This window comes from Chanos chanos, chromosome 7, assembly GCF_902362185.1.
Source record: "Chanos chanos chromosome 7, fChaCha1.1, whole genome shotgun sequence".
Classification (NCBI taxonomy): Eukaryota; Metazoa; Chordata; class Actinopteri; order Gonorynchiformes; family Chanidae; genus Chanos; species Chanos chanos.
The window spans coordinates 38,233,109-38,253,499 of record NC_044501.1 but is presented as its reverse complement, the minus strand read 5'-3'; the positions used below and the strand labels follow the sequence as shown (position 1 = coordinate 38,253,499).

The 20,391-nt window shown below is 38.6% G+C and overlaps 2 protein-coding genes across 3 annotated transcripts; both read right to left on the bottom strand.

The window, feature by feature from the left end:
- Positions 1-1,373: 1,373 nt before the first annotated feature.
- LOC115816533 (interferon-induced very large GTPase 1-like) lies at positions 1,374-11,760 on the bottom strand. 2 transcript variants are annotated; one of them, XM_030779497.1, is made up of 4 exons: positions 11,687-11,760; positions 9,972-10,060; positions 9,398-9,455; positions 1,374-8,711 (listed from the first exon to the last, which is right to left on the bottom strand). In XM_030779497.1, the coding sequence occupies exons 3-4, from the start codon at positions 9,449-9,451 to the stop codon at positions 1,509-1,511; spliced, it is 7,257 nt and encodes a 2,418-aa protein (XP_030635357.1). In that variant the 5' UTR covers positions 9,452-9,455; positions 9,972-10,060; positions 11,687-11,760; the 3' UTR covers positions 1,374-1,508. The 2 variants fall into 2 exon arrangements, with proteins under 2 accessions (XP_030635357.1, XP_030635358.1); XM_030779498.1 differs by lacking the exon at positions 9,972-10,060 and having other exon boundaries at positions 11,687-11,739.
- Positions 11,761-11,794: 34 nt separating this feature from the next.
- Positions 11,795-19,972, bottom strand: LOC115816349 (interferon-induced very large GTPase 1-like). Its single transcript, XM_030779305.1, has 3 exons — positions 18,584-19,972; positions 15,643-18,550; positions 11,795-11,880 (listed from the first exon to the last, which is right to left on the bottom strand). Exons 1-3 carry the CDS (start codon positions 19,970-19,972, stop codon positions 11,795-11,797), a joined length of 4,383 nt encoding a protein of 1,460 aa, XP_030635165.1.
- Between the last annotated feature and the right edge of the window lie 419 nt (positions 19,973-20,391).

The following is a 20,391-nucleotide window of genomic DNA, read 5'->3' as shown; positions in this document are numbered from 1 at the left end:
AACCAAACAATCCACAGAGCGAACAAATCCAATACATAAGACAAAGGGTTGGTCAGAACTAATTCAAACAAGGTCAAAGTCGGTAATCCATAAGGCAACAAATCCAAATTGGCAGGCAAAAACAGGTCAAGGTAAGTACGGTGAAAAAAAATTACAAATCACAAAAGGCAGTAACTCACAAAGACAGGCACAAGGAATAATGGTTACAATCTGACAAAGAACAGGTACAAACACAGGACTTAAATGCACAGAACAATTAACAGCAGAGACAGACTACTGGATGGAACAAACCAGGTAATAATAGGGATGAGGTGGGGGGTGGGGACAGGACTACACAGGAACAAACAGAAGCACATGGCAATACCGAAACAAACAAAAGCACAAGGCATGAAATACACAGAATGGCCAGCAGGGCGGCCAAATTCCCCAGTCCTGGCAGAAGCACTGACAGTAAACATCAGTTCATAAATAGGTTTTAATATGTTAGATAGATAGATAGATAGATAGATAGATAGATAGATAGATAGATAGATACTTTACTGATCCTGAGGGAAATTTAGGTAATCAGTACCTCCGTACAATACAATTAAATACACACAGTAAGGTTTAGCGATACACACAATAGAGTAAAAATACAATAAAGTACCATAAAATAAAATATGATAAAATAAAATAAAATAAACCCGTACAAAGGGAGGAAGAACAACAGCAAATAAAAATACATATAAATCAGAATTCAGAATTTACACCTACATTGTTTAATACTGCATTCCTAGTACTTTTTTTTTTTCCAATGATCCCAGATATCGTTAGTCACAGGAAAATACACAGATCATAACCTGTAACCAACTGCTAAAGCAACAGTGGACCATCCCGCCAAAAAGTTTTGCCCTTTTAGAACAAAAAACACATTTAAATTCTGATACTTTTTAAGTCCATAGTTATAGCAGTTACAATTACAGCACGAAGCATCTTACAATACAAACTGCGAATGATCTAAAACAATGAGGAGTATTATTATGTCCCGTCTTAAAATTTCAGTCTGTTTTATTTTTCTTGTTTTAATTTAATCTTTATCACACAATCTCTTATCTGGTTTATATTTAAGTTTTATGGTAACATTTAATAGGACTATAATATAACATTGTAATCAAATAATAAAGAAAACCCAACAAACTATAAAAAGAGTAAAACAACTGTATGGGCTTTTCTTATCACACAATATATATTGTAAAGCGGAGGTAAATTATTTGTGTTATCACAAATACTTAAAACATGTCTTCTCAATTTCCTTTTGCAGTGAAGAAAATGTGTGTATCAGGTGAGATTTTAATTTTGAGCAATTTTAATAAAAACATTCATATACTAAGTAAAAAAATAAAATGTTATTGATCTATTCAGTGTGCTAATTGTGAACAGTTTGTACAATTCAGATGCTTATTTCCTCCCTTTTCCTCATTAACACCCCGAAAATATTTTGTGTCTCGTCACTTCATGTTCTAAGCCTATTAGGTTTTGAAACCCAATTCTTCCAGAACTTGTTTCTTTGTAATCTTCCTCCACGAGTCAGGGATCTGTCCTTTGCCTTCAAATTTAAAATGATATGATTCCTCCAACTTTGACCTGAAGGTACATATGAACCACTTCCAGTAGTACTGCTGCTTTCCATCTGTAGAAATGTCCCATCTGTTGTATGGTTGACCTGCCTTCCTGTAGTCACTGAAGGAAATCCATTTCTTTGACTCTCGAACATAGAACAACTTTGTGCTGCTGACTGATGTTGTACAGAAATCAAGAGAGAACTGTTTTTCGTTTGCCCTGAACCACTTTGTTTTTTCGTAGAACAATCCACCTATTCCCTCACATCGGTGCCATGTAACAGAGTGGTCAGTGTCATGATCAGGGATGGAACTGGTACACACTGCACCGCAAAAAGGACATTGCTCCCAGCATCCAGACATCTCTTTGAACAAAATGTCATCCGGTCTGTTTCTGAACCAAAATAGAGGGGGACCAGAGGTCAGCAGCCTCTCTAAGTCTTCCTTTCCATTATTGCGTATCTTTTCAAGCATATTAGCAACTGACTCTTTCAGAAATTTCACATCTTCTTTAAGAAGCTGAATATTCTCAATCTTACTGAAGTCAAAAGTTGAGACAGACATGAAATTTCTGAGTTCTGAAGAGAATTCCTCTATCCATGTGGAAGTATCAGCTCCCATCTCCTCGATTTTTGCTGTTACCTTACTGTTTTCAATCAACACCTTGTCTAGTATATATGACAAAGTTGATCTGCACAGCTCCAAAACCTTACTTGCATCACTGAGATACTCTTCAACTTGTTCTGTGAGAAATGCTCTGGTAAACTTTTTTGGCTCCTGGATGTATTCCATGTACAAGCTGAAATCCTCTTTATTGGCAAGATATTTCAGGATATGGTTTTCCAAGCATGTTCCACTGAAAACTGGGTGGCTGGACTTTAACTTCTCAACTATCTGAATCGTGGCTTTGTCAAAAACTGCCTCAAAAAGAGTTGATTTGATGTGGATACCAAGAACATCAACAAGAAGACTGATTGATGTTGCACCTTTACAAAAGTGTCTGAAAATCTCAAAATAATCTTCCTTAAGACTGTTGAGATATGTCAGCGGATCATTGAATTTCTTGAAATTAGCCTCTATTTCTGTGAGTTTGGGAACTACCTTAGTGCACACGTGAATAGAAATGTGATCCTTGAATAATTCTGTCAGCTTTATTTCACTTGATGCTTGGTGTTTACCAATGACATCTTCAATTTCATTCAAAAGCTCATAAATAAAAACTTGTCCCACATCCAACTTTTCTCTTTCTCTCTCAGCAATCATTGCACTTATGTGGTCTTCTATTTCTTTTGACAGACTGTTTCCTTCAGCAGTCAGTTCACTAATGTTGAACATTCCCCTTAATGTTGTAATTGACTGTTTATATGACAACTTAACATGTTTGTCCACATCAAACCTGAAGACTCCCTTGTCTTCTCGAATTAAGTGAGTGTTCTTCATGAAGCGTTCCGTCAGAATGTGTTCCACAAGACTTTGGATGCTAGGATTCTCTGAGGTTGTAGGTTTCTCTGCTGACACTTTGGTTACCAATGCCGTCCACAGCTTGCTGAACTGATTCCTTAGTTCTTCATCATTGAGTGTATTTCCTCTGAGTTCAGATGCAAGGGCCTTGCTTTTGTTAAAAAGTTCAGTTTCATACTCAGCTTTCCTTTGGTCTATCTCTTTACACATTTCTTTTGTCTCCAGTAACTCTTTTGCTTTCACTTTTATTTCCTCAAAAAGTTCATTTTTCAGGTTGTAAAGTCTTTGCTCAATGCTAGCTCTCCACTGAACCATGATGTCTGCATGTTTATTTTCTTTGAAATAATTCTCCACATCAGGTTTTAGTTGGTGGTAGATCTCGTCCAAGTTGTCATTTATTTTCCTTGCATCAATGCTTTTTAACTCACCACCCATGATTTTGTGATGCAAATTGTTTTGTGTCTCCAGAGCATGTTTTCTCAATTCCCATGACCATTTTCCACACTGATACTCAAGTTTGTTATACACAGCTATGTCCAGAGTATTGCGGAAGTGGAACACAAAGTCTTCTTTCAGCAGTGCATTCCAAAGATCAGATATCCTCATTTGTAACTCTGAAAGGGTGGGGAACTTGCAACCTGGCTGCCATTCAGAAATTGAGAGGATTTTGGTCTTAAGCTCCTGAATATTCCGACTATACGAAGGGTTAGGAGGAGCCATTGGTGGATCCCCTTCAAACAGATTCTTAAAATAAAACACCTGTGTGTCTACATCAAATTGTATTATGTCACTGAAGCCATCAACTTCCAGATTCTCCTCCTCGGCAGCCAACTTGGAAATCTCATCTAATTTCTCTATAAGCTGCCGCCTTCCCTCTTGGTTTTTGTCCTTAGCATTTGACTCAGATACATTCTGGTGGACAAAAATGCACCTTGGCTTGATTTTCACAGATTTCATTCTCACAAAAGCTTTAAAGCAAATCTGCAGAATGTCTTGAATATCAGACAGATTCTCTCCCATGATATTGACAACTGTTAAGTCACCTATACCAATAACGAAAGTGGCCAACTCATTGTCATGTCTGACAGTCCTTTGAGAGTGTTGCAGTGATCGTAAACCCTCTGTGTCCAAAACCAGTACAAAGTCAAAGTGAACGAGTTCTCTCATGTTTTCTCCTACAGAGAGTAATTGCATGAACGCCCCCCGTGTACACTGTCCAGCACTTACAGGAAACTGCAGACCAAACATTACATTGAGAAGTGTGGATTTCCCAGAGCTCTGGGCTCCAAGAACAGAGAGGACAAATATTTGTCTGTCCCCAAGTTTGTTCAGGAGCTCCTTGAGAACAGCGCTAATCCAATCTAGGGGTACATGATTGACATCGCCATCCATCAGTTCCAACGGGTACCCAGACAACAGGATCTCAGCTGCTATATTAGGGAGTTTGTTTATATCAATTTTGTAACAATCCTCAATTTGTCCAACACTTTTAAAAGCTTCATAAATCTGTGCAATTTCGCGTATTATATGCTGAAGTCCTAATGTGGCAGATTTAATTTTCTTACCTATCTCAGACAGGGAGTCAGTGGGCTCAACTTCTCTGTCCTCTTTGCTTTTTATACTTTGTCTGCTTGTGGCCCATTTTAAGTGGTATTGCTTTTTCAGATCAGCAACAACATCTCTAAAAAGTTCATCAAGATGCTTTTCAAGATCAAGCAACATATAAAAACGCTGTGGCTCCTCTGCAAAAACGGAGCACTTTAAAAAATGATCCAAGAATGTATTTGGGGATAGAGCTTTTTCCCGTTGTTGTTGGCGAAGCATTTTTTTGGCATCCAGCATTTCTTCCCTTTGCTGTTCCAAAGTCATGTCTGTTTTGTTCTGAGGACGGTAAAGTTGCCTATCTTTTGTACACCATTCGCTCCACAGTTCACCCTGCAAAGGGAGATACTTCTCCTTCAAGCTTACAAGACCTTTTTTCTTTTCTTCACAATTCAAAGTCTTTATGAGGTCCTTTGCTTTCTTCTTACCCTCATGCAATAGCTCATCCTTTGTGTCTTTAAGTAGTCCTTGCTCTATTGCTTTAGCGATGTGATTCTCCACACTCTGCATCTTCTTATGATGTGACAGACAATGTCTCAGACTAGAGATGATTTCCTCTGTCAGTTCAGCCTCATTTCTGTCTTTAGCAGCGACTCTGAAGTGCTCTCTCCTGGCAGGTTTCTCTGCTCCTGAGAACAATGTGACCAGTCGAGGAGGGGCCTGCAATAAACTTTCTGCTGTCTTCTTTGCCTCAGGTTCTAGTGGATTTTCAGAGAGCAGGAGAACAATGACTGTGCTGACTCTGCAAAGAAACTCCAGCTGTTTTGGAAAGTGAACAGCATCCCCATGGAGATTAATGAATGCGACACAATTTTCAAAAATGTCATTCTCCTTCCCCCCAGGGCAATACCAGGAAATTTCCGCAACCCCATCAAGCAGCAGTCTACTGTTTGTGCTTCCACTGCAATGACGGCTGAAAAATGTTGGGTGCTTCTTCCTGTTGATGATGCAATTCATGATCTGAGATTTTGAATTTGAAGATGTTCCCAGTCTAATGAAAGAGACAACCGGAACTGGAACACTGATTATATATTTATTGTCCTGCAACACATTTCCCCCTGTCTGTGCAGGGTGACCCTTGGATTGCCACGTTTTTTTAATCTGTTGAAGTGCCCACAGTGGAACTTCAATTTCTTGAGTGGAGGGATCTGGCACCAGGAGAGGCACCGCAAATTGGCATGAAGTGAGCTGTTCAAAAATACGCTGCCGAGCATAATCGTCTGCACAGTGAAAAACAGCCATGTGAATATCCATGGGGTGGATATGTGACTCTTCATTAGGAATACTGAAACAAGTTTCACTTTCAAAACTGAAATAATCACTTGTCTTCGTGTCATAAACAGACACATCAGATTTAGCATTTTTGCAGCAGAGATATCTTACATCTATGTCCAGCACCATGAGTTTGCAGATGAATTGGGTCCAAAGCTCATTTTCTGTCATATCTGCACTTGTCCTAACAGACATGCTGCGTATTAGAAGAAGATCAGCTGTTGTTATCTTTCGTGGGTAATATTTCAGAAGATCCAGTCGTTCAAGCAACTTTCTACATTCTTGAAGCTGCCTGTTTTCTAAATCAAGAAATTGTTCTTCATGTTGATGTTTATGCTTAACATTTGTGTCTACAATGTTAACATAATTTTGCAAATCTTTACTTGTTTTCTGAGAAATGGTTGCCTGTTCTTCCACTATTCCAGTCAGAGACATCAGTTGTCCCTCAAGTACATTCCATCTCTTGTGGGCTTCAAAGCGGTTAATCACTGCAGTGATTTCAGGCAAAGTCACCGAATCCATTTTCAGCATATAACCTTTAAGTCTCTCTTTTTTGTCCAAAGGGGACACTTTGCATCCGTCATGGGACACAGTCAAAATTGTGAGCAACGTGTAAGCTTGGGCCTTCTCCAGACTCATTTCCCTCAGAGCACAGTAAGTTGTATGCACCTCTGATAGTCTTTCTAATAAAAACTCAACTTCAGGCAAACCAAGGATGGGATCAAATGTTTCTCTCTTGTAACCCACAAGACAAATCACTGACTGAAGAAGCAGCACCAAGTCATAATGGCCACTTTTCTCCAAATGTGCAAAAAATGAATTAAAAGTATTGGTGACTGTGCAAGTAGCAGATATTTTTGTTTCTTGTGAAGGATTGCTCTGTAAATTATCTCTGACTGCTCTTAAGAGAGGTTCCAGCTCAGATAAGTTAGAGACTGATGTGATAACATCACTTTTTGTTTCATGGACCTGTGTCTGTTCATTCATCCATTTCAAAATCACGGATACATTTGGGAAATCTTCATCGTTGCAGTGATACTCCATCACTGACTGCATCAGAACTCTCAAGTGTTTAGCGCTGTGTTCCACTGTAACACTCATTAAAAATTTTTGAATCTTTTTATTTGAGAGGCACTGAATCCACATCCTGGATGAATGTGTCTCTTTCAGTATTCTTCTCTTTATTTCAAGTAACTGCCTTAAACCCTTTTCAGCATCGGAAGCAGGACATTCTTCCACAGACTGCATCGTTTCCTCAACCTCCTTCTTCACTCTGAGCTCATTGTCTCCCCACCATGGCTCTGAATCCTGGCCTGTGATTTCTTTGTAGGCATTCATGAGGAATCTGCATAGTGTTATTGTATCCTTGAAATCATTCATATGTGATGACTTGATGATTTCCCAAATCGGAGTCAAACTGGATCCTCTGTCAATTACTGCCCAGGTCTTGTTGCTTGTGGCCAGAGCTTGCTTCCACCTTTTATGGTTATCTACCTCAGCAGGTCCTCCAGTCTTGTGAATAAACAACTGCACTTCAATCTGCTGCTCATTACTATCAGTCTCAACATGTGCTCCAACAGCAGCTGAAACAGATATACCTGCAAAACCCGTGTTGGATTCGGATGGTATACTATCTTGAAAAGCAACGCTCATCTGCAGTGTTTGTGAGAGTTTACTTTTAACCCTGTTAAATTTATTGTGTGAGAAACCCTCAGAACAAGCTTTCCACCAGAATGTCCCACCAAAATGGATTGGTCCTAGGGAGGCATGAGAACCAAACCCCTCAAAGAAACGTTCAGTGCTTCTCAGCAGATTCCGTGGATAGAATTTTTCTTCATCAAACATCAACAATATATTCTCAATTTCCTGAAGTTCTTTAAGAGCAAGATCAGACAGTTTAGGTTGACTGATATTGGTACAAGCCAGGGGAATGTAATCACAGATAGTAGCGGATGCATATGACCTCTCAAAATTTTCATACGCACACAAATCTGTAGTTAATCCTGAAGCACTTTCCAAGCTAAAATTAGCAGATCCAAGCTTAAAACTAGAGCTCAGTTTTCCACAAGAGGTAAAGCCAAATCTCTCTGTGAACTCCAAAAATGACTTGTAAGACTTGTCAGAGTAAAATTCATTGTTTTTGTACTCAGCCTTGTGAATTGGAGAAATGAGTTTACAGGTGTCAGCTTCGATTATCTGTTTTCTATCTTTCAACAAATCCCGGATGTCACTAGTTTTGTATACACCTTGCAAAGCAAGACCCCCTGAAGACATGGTTAAAACCTCTGTATCAGATATAGTCAGACAAGATGAATGTGTGGAATGATTATCAGAAGATGAGTGTTTGAGTAAATTTGTAACACTGTCATGTACCTGTTTAGGCACCGAACTGCTACAGATTTGCTCCTTGACGGGACTTATTTTGTCTTCAAGCTCTTGTCTTTCAGTTTTAATTTGGGGCATGTTGATTTTACATTCCTTCTCATAATCACTGACATTTTTCTCTAAATTAGCAAATGTGACAGCTTTATCACCTTCTTTCGCTGAACTTCCAAACAATGTCTGAAGAGCCCTGCCCTCCCACTTATGACGAATGTGAGGTCTAAGCAACTGAAATTCTTCATGTCCCAGATATGCCAGTTGCTTTTCAACACTGATATTAAGTTCATCCTGTAGCACCTTTGACCAGTATGAACAGTCCAGACCAGCAGCGTTGAGCACTTCATCCAAATCTGTGCAGGTTTTCCTGACACTCTCTCTCGCTGAACTCAATCCTCCCTGCAATTTGGAACACAAAACAAAAAATGTCTGAATAAAATATTACAATGTTGGTGACACATGAAATTCTCATTAGTCAGACTATGTAAGTTGATTACTGATCATTTAAAATGTAACTGTCTGTTTCTCCCAGTTTCTCAGTGTGTTGCAGTACTACACATGTATTGCAAAACTGAATAAGCAGTATTTATAAAATATGGACCGATTCCCTTCAGTAAAATATGCATAACACTGTGTGTGCATATATTGCATTCGCATTCTCCAAAATCAACACCCTTGTAAAAAAGACAAAAAATAAGTTAAAATAAATAAAGAAATAAAAAACTACAAGAACAAAGCGTACAACAATGCATGCTAAGTATATCACTTTCTTGATTGTATGCATATGTGTGATTATTCCATGTGTGTGTGTGTGTGTGTGTGTGTGTGTGTGTGTGTATGTATTCAAAGCATGCATGTATAGCATGTGTAAGTGCATCTCCATTATCATTTTGATTTTACCATGACTGGACACTCAGCTCTGTTGCTGCATTAGTATATTCACTAAATACCTCACAGTCAAAAAATGTTATATATACAACTGTAGTGAGTGAGTGCTGTCAAAACCCAATAAGATGTAGATGCATGTAGTTGTTCTGAACGTCATAATGAATTTCACTGAGGCAACCAGATTAGCCATTATTTACCTCTGTTACATCATTACTTTGTAGTGTAGTAGTGTCCTCTGGCTTGTCATCCATAGCTCTAGAAAGATAAAAATTAAAAAAAAAAAAAAACACTGAGAAAAAACTCAGTCCTTTCCTCTTTCAGCTTGTGGAGTTTACATCTACTGTCTGGCCTAGTACAACATTGTGTAGGCACTGCATTTATGCATGTCATTTTGATCAGCTGAATCATGTTAATGAAAAAACTAGTATTTGGGATCACAATTCATTTCAAAATACATAGCAAAACATAGAATTTACCTTACAAGTGCAGTAGCAAATTTATGACTATTTTAGCTTTTTTCAACAGAATCATGCCTGAGTCATTATTCTTGCTGCTGTCCATCAGGGAATGTTACAGTTCTAATGCATAGACTAAGACATAAACTCAGCCCTTGAGAAGCTGAAACGTGTATTAGCACTGACAGATTCACTGTCAGCGGAACTGTAACAGTAAAGTCACATTTCATTCATGATGCACACACAATACAGTTTAGACATGCTACTAACATTGCCTATAGGGACTGTTTATGCACACCAGAAATTGTGTACTAACCTTTTTTGATGTGCACATTAAACTGACACGATGATGCACTATATCACGTGGCTGAGCTGCATCCCACATATGGAATGGATGCTCTGTGCCTATGAAATATAGGTCTGTCATTAGTGCATAGAAAGTCCTCAAGTTCTTTAAGTTGAGGCAATAACAACAACTGCCTTCACAGATTTGATTGTGCTGACTGCATTGTAAAAGAAACTGGTTTGCAATGAATTAACTGTTGCTAAAAGTTCACATGGTCAGTCCAATGTATCTGGAAAAAAGCTACTTTTACTGACATGTTTTTCCTGGGGGACAGATGTTCAGTTATATTCTCACGACCCTATTTTGTTTTTCAAAGCAATTCATGGAACACAATTAATGTCACTTATTTGCTGAAACTGAAAAAAACAAACAAACAAACAAACAAAAAAGCTACAGGCCTGCCACTAGGTGGCAAGATGACTTCTTCTAAGTTATCATTTAAGGCATGGCAGCAGGACACGATATAATAGCTGGGAGTGTCAGTGTGTTGGGGGTCACAGAGAATCCCCTCAGAGGGGCTGACTGACGGTCATACCCAGGTCAGTTGTGCACCCATGTTTGGTTTTGGTGATACCCAAGTGAGGATTGCCAACTGCTCCATGATATATATATATATATATATATATATATATATATATATATATATATATATATTTTTTTTTTTTAATTTAAACAGATTATTTACTCTTAATATTACACGCATCCCAAAGTGCTGGAAGGCTTATTTTGAGATACAATTTGTCAGGAGAGCAACACGGCTGCTGTTACTTTTATTGCTTTATTTGTTTGTTTGTATTGTTAAAAAAGCGACATTTATGCAGGCGTGAACCACAATCTGCTGCAGCACTGCTGGTCCTAACTGCTGCCTGGATCACGACGTTTTAATGAATTTAAATGTACTGAATCGTGTGCGCAGATCCACTTCTCTCATAAAGTAATCCATCTGTGTTAAGGCGGACTGCTTGTCTCAATGCACAGTCTGTAACTACAGCCGTTTTTTTATGTGTGCCCCACTCGTGCTGACATACCCAATCAATCTGCAAAGGCCGCGTAGCTTCTGTACTTGGTCAAAACCTATTGATATTGCTCTAAATTAAATACATTTATTTCAGTCTCATTATGTAATTGAAGCTGCCCAGCGGTGGGATTCCTTTACTGCATGGTAGGTGACGCCCAACATCAATGAGCATTACACAGACGGTGGCTAGTATCTCCGCAAAACACAAGTGAGCAAGGCAGCTCAATTCAATGGACAAAAGTAGCTACTTGAACAAACAAACACATACACACACACACACAGATATATACACATACACCCATATTTAAGCATCGGATGCTTAATGAGAGCAGCGATAATCTTGGATAAAGTGTAGCGGTCAGCGCAAAAGTTGAAAAGTATTACATAAAAAGGCTCAAGTCGAACGCAGGGGTGGCATCGCCTACATTCATTATGGAATATTGCATTATGCGGTGTATTGCACATTAAAACGGGCTACTTTCAGATGTATATTTCTTATAATTCGAACACAGAATCACAAATACATTTTTTTGGGAAGCGCATACTTTGAACGAAACATAAGAAACGCTCTGGTTTCGTGCCCTGATTATGTTCACTCCAATAGTATGAGACAGTAACTACAGCTGACGCGAACCATAAGTATTATTCATTATTTTCACTGTCTTACCTGTCAGAACGGTACGTTCGTCTTTTGGAGAGCTGTGGGTTCCATTCCCTGTGGGTTTAGCGAGCGGGTTATTTTAAAGGAAATACAGCGGAAGGACTTCACTTTGGATCATGTGACTTCATGAAATTGCAAGACGTCCTCGCTTCCACAGAAGTTGCGTCCGTCGAGACCGTTGAGAATAGAGATATGTTTCTCTGGAGATGTGAAGATATGGACATAAAATAGAGATGTTTCTCAGATCTCTCTCTAAAAAAAAAAAATCCAAAAAAACTCAGTGAATATACTTAAACGCTAGCACCATGTAGTTTAATGGAATTTTTTGCGCTTTATCCACAGTTAATTACCTTAACGTGTTAACGTGTTCATCCACTGTGATATGGGGAATCTGTCTGAGAGATTAACTTCACCCCATTTCAACTGAGTTACACTCCTGTCCACTGGCTAAAATGTCTTTTAGGAGCAGTGACAGATTTTTTTTTTTTTTTTGAAAAAATGAACTAAAGAAATGTAATGTTATGTTATGGGAGCCAAAGAACAAGTGACACCTGTGACCGAAATTCTCTGCAGAGAGAGAGAGAGAGAGAGAGAGAACTGAATGCCTCAGAAAAAGTGAATGAAGGTACTTATGTTTAAAGTTCTACTTAATCTGAAAGTACTTGTAAAAGTAATTTACTGCCTTTAAGTAATGTCAGCTCAACAATATAATTTGGCATACGTATAAGAAATATGTCTGGAAAACTTTGGAGGTCAAGCGCTATTAAGCCAGTTAATTATGCAAGTCTTGGTTATTTACTTTCTTTAAATGTAACTGCAAAGTAACACACCTTTAAACAACTGAGTTTACAAATGTTTATTCAAAAGTTCTGTCAGCTCAACTAAACTAAGCAGTGCCGTAGACTAACTGTGGGACTCCTACCTGTGTAAACAATTTGCTGTTATATTTTGTATTTCAGAGAGATTTTAAGGCACGTTGAAGCAGTCTTTATCAAATTCTACAGATGGAATAAAATTAGACATAATACAATACAATATAAAATACCAAAAACAGACCACAAAACAATCTAACTGTAAGTGATACATTTCCCACTGAGCCCATCAGCTAGTGAGAGAGAGAGAGAGAGAGAGAGAGAGAGAGAGAGAGAGAGAGCGAGCGAAAGAGAGAAAAGAAAAATAGGAAGGAAAAAAAAGAGAAGCGTTTTATGTGTCTCCCACATACAGTAATGTTTGCCTAAATCCTAACAGATAATAAGTTAAAACATTATTCACAAAGTATGTAAGATTATGTAAGATCTAGCTGAGACGAGCATTTTTCAGAGTCTTCAGAATTCAGGGTTAAGATGTTTCCACTGTGTCTCTTGTTTCCTATTTTTTCCCTCCTCCTCTTCTCCTGACAGGATGCTCTCCTCATTTCACTGATGGATCTAATCATGAGCTGCCTGGTGGGACTGGTATAGATATGGCCTGTTATATCTGTCTGTTATATTCGATACATGAACAAGTAGTATGTTTATATACACCTATTCATTTCATGGTTGAATGTATTATTTTAATATATATCATAGCTGAACATATTTCTCTATTTCTCCTCTTTTGAAGCAAAAAAGAAAAAAAAGTGTGAGTTTGCATGCTGGGAGATTAAACATTGGCTGTCACCACATTCCCAACTATGTGTTCTGGTTTCACTTTTGTGTCCGTCCTACTGAAGCCCCCTTGCAGAAGCAGACTGAAATTCATTCATTTTCTAAGCCACTTATTATCCCAATTAGGGTCACAGGGGGTGCTGGAGCCTGTCCCAGCGTTCATTGGGCAAAAGGTGGGGAAACACCCGCATTGCAGGGTAGACACACAAACACATTCGCACCTAAGGCCAATTTAGTATCTCCAATTCGCCTGACTTACATGTCTTTGGACTGTTGGAGGAAACCAATGCAGACACGGGGAGAACATGCAGTTTCCATACAGAAAGGACCCCGGCTGTCTGTTTTATTCATGCTAATGAATGAATGAATGATGCTGTTGTTGATCATCAGATTTGATCAACTACAGAAATGTTGCGACCACAAACTGAGACAGTAAAGGCCAATTCATAATAAGCTATAATATGTTTGATTTGCATTAAATGATCATTTTAAGGTACATTTTAAACTAAGAGACTAACTGATTTCTTAATGTTGCTTGTAATAGCTGGGTTCTATAATGATGTTTAATATCTTAAACAGCTACCTTACTGGAAAACAGTCTTACATGCTGTGACCAGTTGCTAAAGGTTAGGATGGTTACACTGTAAGGGAAAGCTGGAGTCCCCCATAATGAGAGTTGCTAATTCTCAGAGACAACAAACAAACTTCAGATGTGATGAATCATTTCTTCTTTATTACATGGTCATGGGAGAAGCAGACCTCAGAGATGAAGCGCAGTTCTCATTGAGGTTAGTGAGTGCAGAGCTTTTCATACAGTAAGGCAAACAAGTCCAAGAACATGTGTGGGGACTTACAAAATAACTTTTCTAATGCAACACAGGATACTTGGTGTCTGCTTCCAGGTCTTGGAGACACACAGAGGCCTTGTCTTCTACATAATAAATGCCCATTTTTCCAACACACAGATACATTTTTGCTGCATATAGTAATTAAGCCAGAACAGCTCCCTATAATATTTACACTCCATCATGACAATAGTCATGATGCATGTTTTCCTTCTAAGAGTTACAGCCATAAAGCACAGCAATGTTTTTCATATAAGACAGGCAAAAATTTTACATTGTCCACAAAATTGTGTCGAAAGTTGAACTTTTTTAAGTTCACAATTATAAGTTAGTTAACACACTGTGACATTCTGAAATATTAGCTGTGATTGCTCTACAGTGTTCCAAGTTCTCATCATTGTGTCATTTAAACAATGTTTAAAATAACAACCTATCTGGTGTCATAAAACCAGAGAGTTTGTAGAAGGCTCACTCTCTAAAACACTAACATAATTAAGGAACAAAAAGCATAACTGTTGCATAGGAGAACTTTTGTCTCATGATAACATTACAACAGACATCATCTTGTCTAATGTTTGTTTATAGACTGCTACAAAAAAAGAAAAAGACAAACAAACAAACAAACAAACAAAAACTTCAGCAGCCTAGAGATATTCTTGGCATTAGATCTCTGTGTAAAACAATGCATGGCTTAGCTTCTTTCACAGAGGACCACAAGTTTGTCAAAAATAAAAAAAAAACTTCCCATACACTTGACCTCAGAATTTGGTCACACATGTTAATCAGAAATATTTTTTTTTGTAGCAAAAGCCATTAATACACAATGAGTATAAATCATAGAACTTGCTAAAATAAAACAACAGCAGTATAGCATATGCAAGGGAAAATGAATCTGTAATAAAATACAAGAAAAAAATGTAAACAGGTCATACATGTGATTGAAGTAATCTTGTTTACTGGAAACATTAGCATTTAGAATTCAAGTTTAACTCAAATAAGCAAATACTAATAAAATCTATCCATATTGCATATGTTCCATTCAATTATATTGTGTCTTTTCTTTGTTGCCATTACTGACTTTCAAACTTCTTTATGAGAAACATTCTTTGTCTCATGGCATCGAAAGCATGGGCGTAAATCCGTCCCGTAATTGCAATGGTCGCCAAAAGAGGACTTCGCCATCTGATTGTCTCCCAAAATGGTGGAATTTTTCCAAGGCCATCAAATTTGGACTGGTACTTTTCTTCAAGATTAGACTTAAACCTGCAGGTAAACCATTTCCAGTACCTCTGCTGGTAGTGATTGTCTTTGACTTCCCATTTATTGTATGGATGGCCTGCCTCTCTATACTTTGAAAAGGGGAAGCTTTTACCAGAGCTTGAAATTTGAAATGTTTTGTCACTGTTGACAGAACTTGTGCAGAAGTCAATACAAAATTGGTCCTGATTGTCTTCACTTCTATAACACACACCAACCACAGCCTGACACCGATGCCACTCTGTGCTGTGATCAGAGTCATGGTTAGGGATGGTGTTGGTGCAAACAGCCTTGCAGAATGGACACTGCTCCCAGCATCCACTCATCTGTTTGATTAAAATGTCATCTGGCCTGTCTTTGAACTTGAATAGTAAAGGTCCAGAACCACAAAGTTTTTTAATGTCCTTCTTTCCGTCTTTCAAAATTTCCTTAAGTGACTGGGCCAGCAGGTCATGAAAAACATCCCAGTCCTCAATGTCTTCTTTTTCAATGTTCCTAAAATCCTCTCTTGATATAGGAATGAGACTGCCAAGTTCTGAACAGATTTCATCCAGCCACACAGACACATTGCCATGTATCTCTTTCATTTTGAAAGATGTACAACGAGTAACAGTTAACAATTTGTCTGTCACTTCAGACCAATTTGAAATGAGCATTTTCAGCAACTTCTCTTCTGCGTCACTGAAGTAATCTTGAACACAATCACTGATGAACTTTGCAAAAAACTGTTTTGGTGTATGAATATACTCCATGTACATGTCAAAATCCTCCTTCTTAGCTAGGAAAGTTAAGATGTGGTTCTCCAAGTGGGACCTGGTTCCCACAAATGCTGGATGGTTGGATTTCATATCTTCCACTATGTGAATGCTGAGTTTGTCAAAAACCGCCTCTCGTATAGATGACTTAAGATGAGTAGTAAGGAAGTAGACAAAAAGTGTAAGTGTCGTTGCTCCTTCACAATAGTGTTTGAATATTTGGTAGTAATCTTCTTTTTGACTGTCAAAGTATGTAAGGGGGTCATTGACCGCCTGGAACTCTTTATTCAATTTTGTTAATCTGTGAACCATCCCATTACAAACATGAACAGAAATTTCAACTTTGCAAATTTCCGTAAACTCAAATGTAGATGTCTTTTCACATTCCTCAAGAATTCTTTGAATTTCATGCAGGAGCTCATACATTAAATTTTGTGTGACCCCAAACTTATTTATATTTTTAAAATGAATGAATTCATGGATGTCCTCCTCTGTCTTCCTAATGATTTCATTCCCTTCTGCCTCTAATGCATCTGCCTGATTCTTGGGAAGAATTGCTTTTGCAGTTTTGATAATAAATCCACCAACCCTAGGTAAGATTGCACTTCTTTCTGACTCCACAGTCTGTTTAACATCCTTGCCAAGAGCTTGTTTGAGAATTCTTCTCATAGATGATGGTCTAACATGTTTGGCGACATCGAATTTGATAATCTGTCTATGTGTGATCACAGTCTCTCTGTATTTTTGGAAGTGAGCCAGAAGGGTGTTGTCAATCATTGCCTGAATGTTAACATCCTCATCTTTGGGTTTTTCTTTGGACACTTCAGTTTTCCATTCACTCCACAGGTTGTTGAACTCATCCCTTTGCAGTTCATCACTAACTTTCCTGTCCTTCAGTTTTGAAGCCAAAGCCTTACTTCTCTGAGATAGATCTGCCTCATACTGAGTTTTCTTTCTCTCTAGTTCCTGTTTGAACTTGATGTTACTCAATACTGCCCTTCCTTTCAAACGCGTTTCCTCAATGAGCTCTCGCTTCAGATTCTCCAGTCTTTGGTCAGTGCTTCCTCTCCACTGACTCAGAATGTCAGAATGTTTCTGCTCCTTGAAGTACTTCTCTACATCATGTTTGACCTGTTGAAAGACAGTCCCAAAGCTCTTCTCAATCTCTGTAGCATCTACAAGTTTTACATCCTTACTGTTGACTCTGTAGCACAAAGAGTTCTGTGTTTCTAGTGCATGCTTTCTCAATCTCCATGACCACTGCTCGTAGTGATGTTCTAGTTTGTTGTAAATGCTTACGTCCAATGAATTGCGGAAGTTGAAAATAAAATTCTCGTGGAGTAATGCTGTCCATAAATCAGTAAATCTTTGTGTAAATTCTGATAGTGCGAGCAGCTTGCAGTTGGTCTGCCATTTTGCCACACTCAGCAACTTGGTCTTCAGTTCCTGAACATTCTGACTGTAGGAGGGGTTGGGTGGAGCCATTGGAGGGTCTCCCTCCAACAGATTCTTAAAGTAAAACATCTGACTATCCGGATCAAACTGTATGATGTCATTGAAGCCATCAACTTCCTGATTCTCCTCCTCTGCTGCCAATTTGGAAATCTCATCAAGTTTTTCAATAAATTGTCTCCTCCCTTCTTGGTTGTTGTGCTTTGCAGTTGTCTCTGAAACATTTTGGTGCACAAAAATGCAACTTGGCTTAATATTTATAGATTTCATGCGCAAAAAAGCCTGGAAACAAATCTGGAGAATGTTCTGAATTTCATACAGGTTTTCTCCCATGATGTTGATGAGTGTTATGTCACTGATTCCAACAATGAAGGTGGCTAATTCATTATCACGATTAAACACAAGGTCAGATGTGGCTTCAATTGATCGTAGTCCCTCTGTGTCCATCACCAGGATGAAATCAAATGACAACTGACACCTCAGACATTCTTCAACTGGGAGTAACTGCATAAATACACCTCTTGTACATCTCCCTGAACTGACAGCAAACTGAAGACCAAACATGGTGTTCAGTAATGTGGACTTGCCTGAACTCTGGAGTCCAAGTACAGAGAGCACTAATACTCTTTTGTCTCCCAGTTCTTCAGTGAGTTTTTTCAGCACGGCTGTGACCCAATCTAAAGGAACATGGCTGACATCTCCATCCATTACCTCCAAGGGAACTCCAGACAACATCAACCGAGCTCCTATTTCAGGAAGGCGATCAGTATCGATGCCATGGACGAACTCAGCTCTTTCACAACTTTGGAAAACTTCATATAACTGACCAGTTTCACGAATAATATGTTGGAACCCAAATGTGGCACATTCTATTTTTTTGGATATACTATCAAGGACATCATCAGCATCACCACTCTTTTTCATTTCTTCCTTATTCCTCATTTTTACATTTTGTCTGTTTTTAGACCACTCCCTATGGTATTGTCGTTGTAGATCAGCTAGTACACCAGAGAAAGCTCCTTCAAGTCTTTTTCCGAAGGAATGTAAGAAATACAACCTTTCAGTTTCCTCTCCCTCAACCATACATTTCAAGAAATGCTCCATGAAAGGATTTGGGGAAGATGCTGTTTTCTGTTGTTCCTTCCGCAAACTCTCTTTCTCTGCCTCTATTTCAGCCCTTTGTTGTTCAATACTCACATCAACTTTGCTCTGTAAGCGGTAGAACTGTTTATCTTTTGTGCACCAGTTTCTCCATTGTTCACCTTGCAAAGGCAAAAACTTCCCTTTCAGTTTCAATAACTCTTCATTGTTTTTTTGATCTTTGCCCATTACTATGTCCATAAGCTTCTCAGCATTGGCTCTCCCCGCTCTACTGTTGCTTCTGCCTGCAGTGAACTTATGATCTGTAGCTCTGCATATGAGATCATCCAAACTCAATATTTTCCTCTGTTCTGAGAGACACTGTTTCACTCTGTTGATAATTTCCTCTGAGAGTTCAGCCTCATTTCTGTTCTTTGCAGCAATTCTTGAATCCCCTTTCTTGACAGACTTTTTCTCCACTCCAGAGAACAATGGAATCACAGGAACAGAAGACTTCAGTAAACTCTCTGCTGTCTTTTTTGTCTCAGGCTCTAGGTTTTCTGGGAGTAGAAGAACAATAACAGAGCTGATGTCTTGAATGAATTTTAGATGCCTGGCGTATTTGTTTCCATCTCCATGTAGGTTGATGAACGCAATACAGTCTTCAAAAATATCATCCTCCCTTCCACCTGGACAGTACCAGGAAATCTCTGCCACCCCCTCCAGCAGAAGTCTGTTACTTGTACTGCCACTGCAGTGTCGGCTGAAAAATGTTGGATGCCTCTTCCGACTGATGATGTTATTCATGATTTGAGACTTTGAATTTGAGGATGTTCCTAGTCTTATGAAGGACACAGTTGGTACTTGTGCACTGCATATGAAACTATTCATATATGTCTCACTGCTTCCTGTATCAGACTCCCACTTAAATTTCAGTGTCTTTTTGATCTGTTGAAGTGGCCACACAGGAATTTCTATCTCCCCTGTGCATGGATCTGGCACAAGTAGAGGTACAGCGAACTGGCATGTGGAGAGTTTGGTAAAAATGCACTGTCGTGCTAAATCATCAGAACAGTGAAAAACTGACATGTAAATGTCCATGGGGTGGATGTGTTCACTTTCATCAATGACAATGTCATCATCATCATTATCATCCCCAAAATCAAAGAACTTATCTGCATCTGCACAAACATCAGTCATAGAAGATTCCTTCTGAGGAGGTTTATAGCACAGATATCTCACACTAGTGTCCAACATCATGAGTTTGTGAGTGAACTGAAGCCAAAGCTTGTTTTCTGCTGAAGCTTCATTAGATGTAACTGACAAACTGTTTACAACCAAAAGATCTGTCATTTTGACTTTTTGGGAGTAAAGATTCACAAGTCCCAGTTTATCGAACAGTTCCATTATAGGTTTCACATTAGGACATTCATAGTCACCTGAATATCTTTCAGTTTGATATTGTGAATCCTTTGGTGTTTCAGCTCCAGTTATTGGGTCACTTTTCACATTCATGATATTTGCGTCAGATTTTGATTTCTCGTCTTCTGTCATACTTCCTCCAACAATATTTTTTAAAATGTATTCAAACTGTCCCCAGTTCCGATTATGAAAGAAACCTTTAGCTGCAGAACTGAGTTCGGGCAACATATCTGTTTTCATTTGTGACTCAAAAC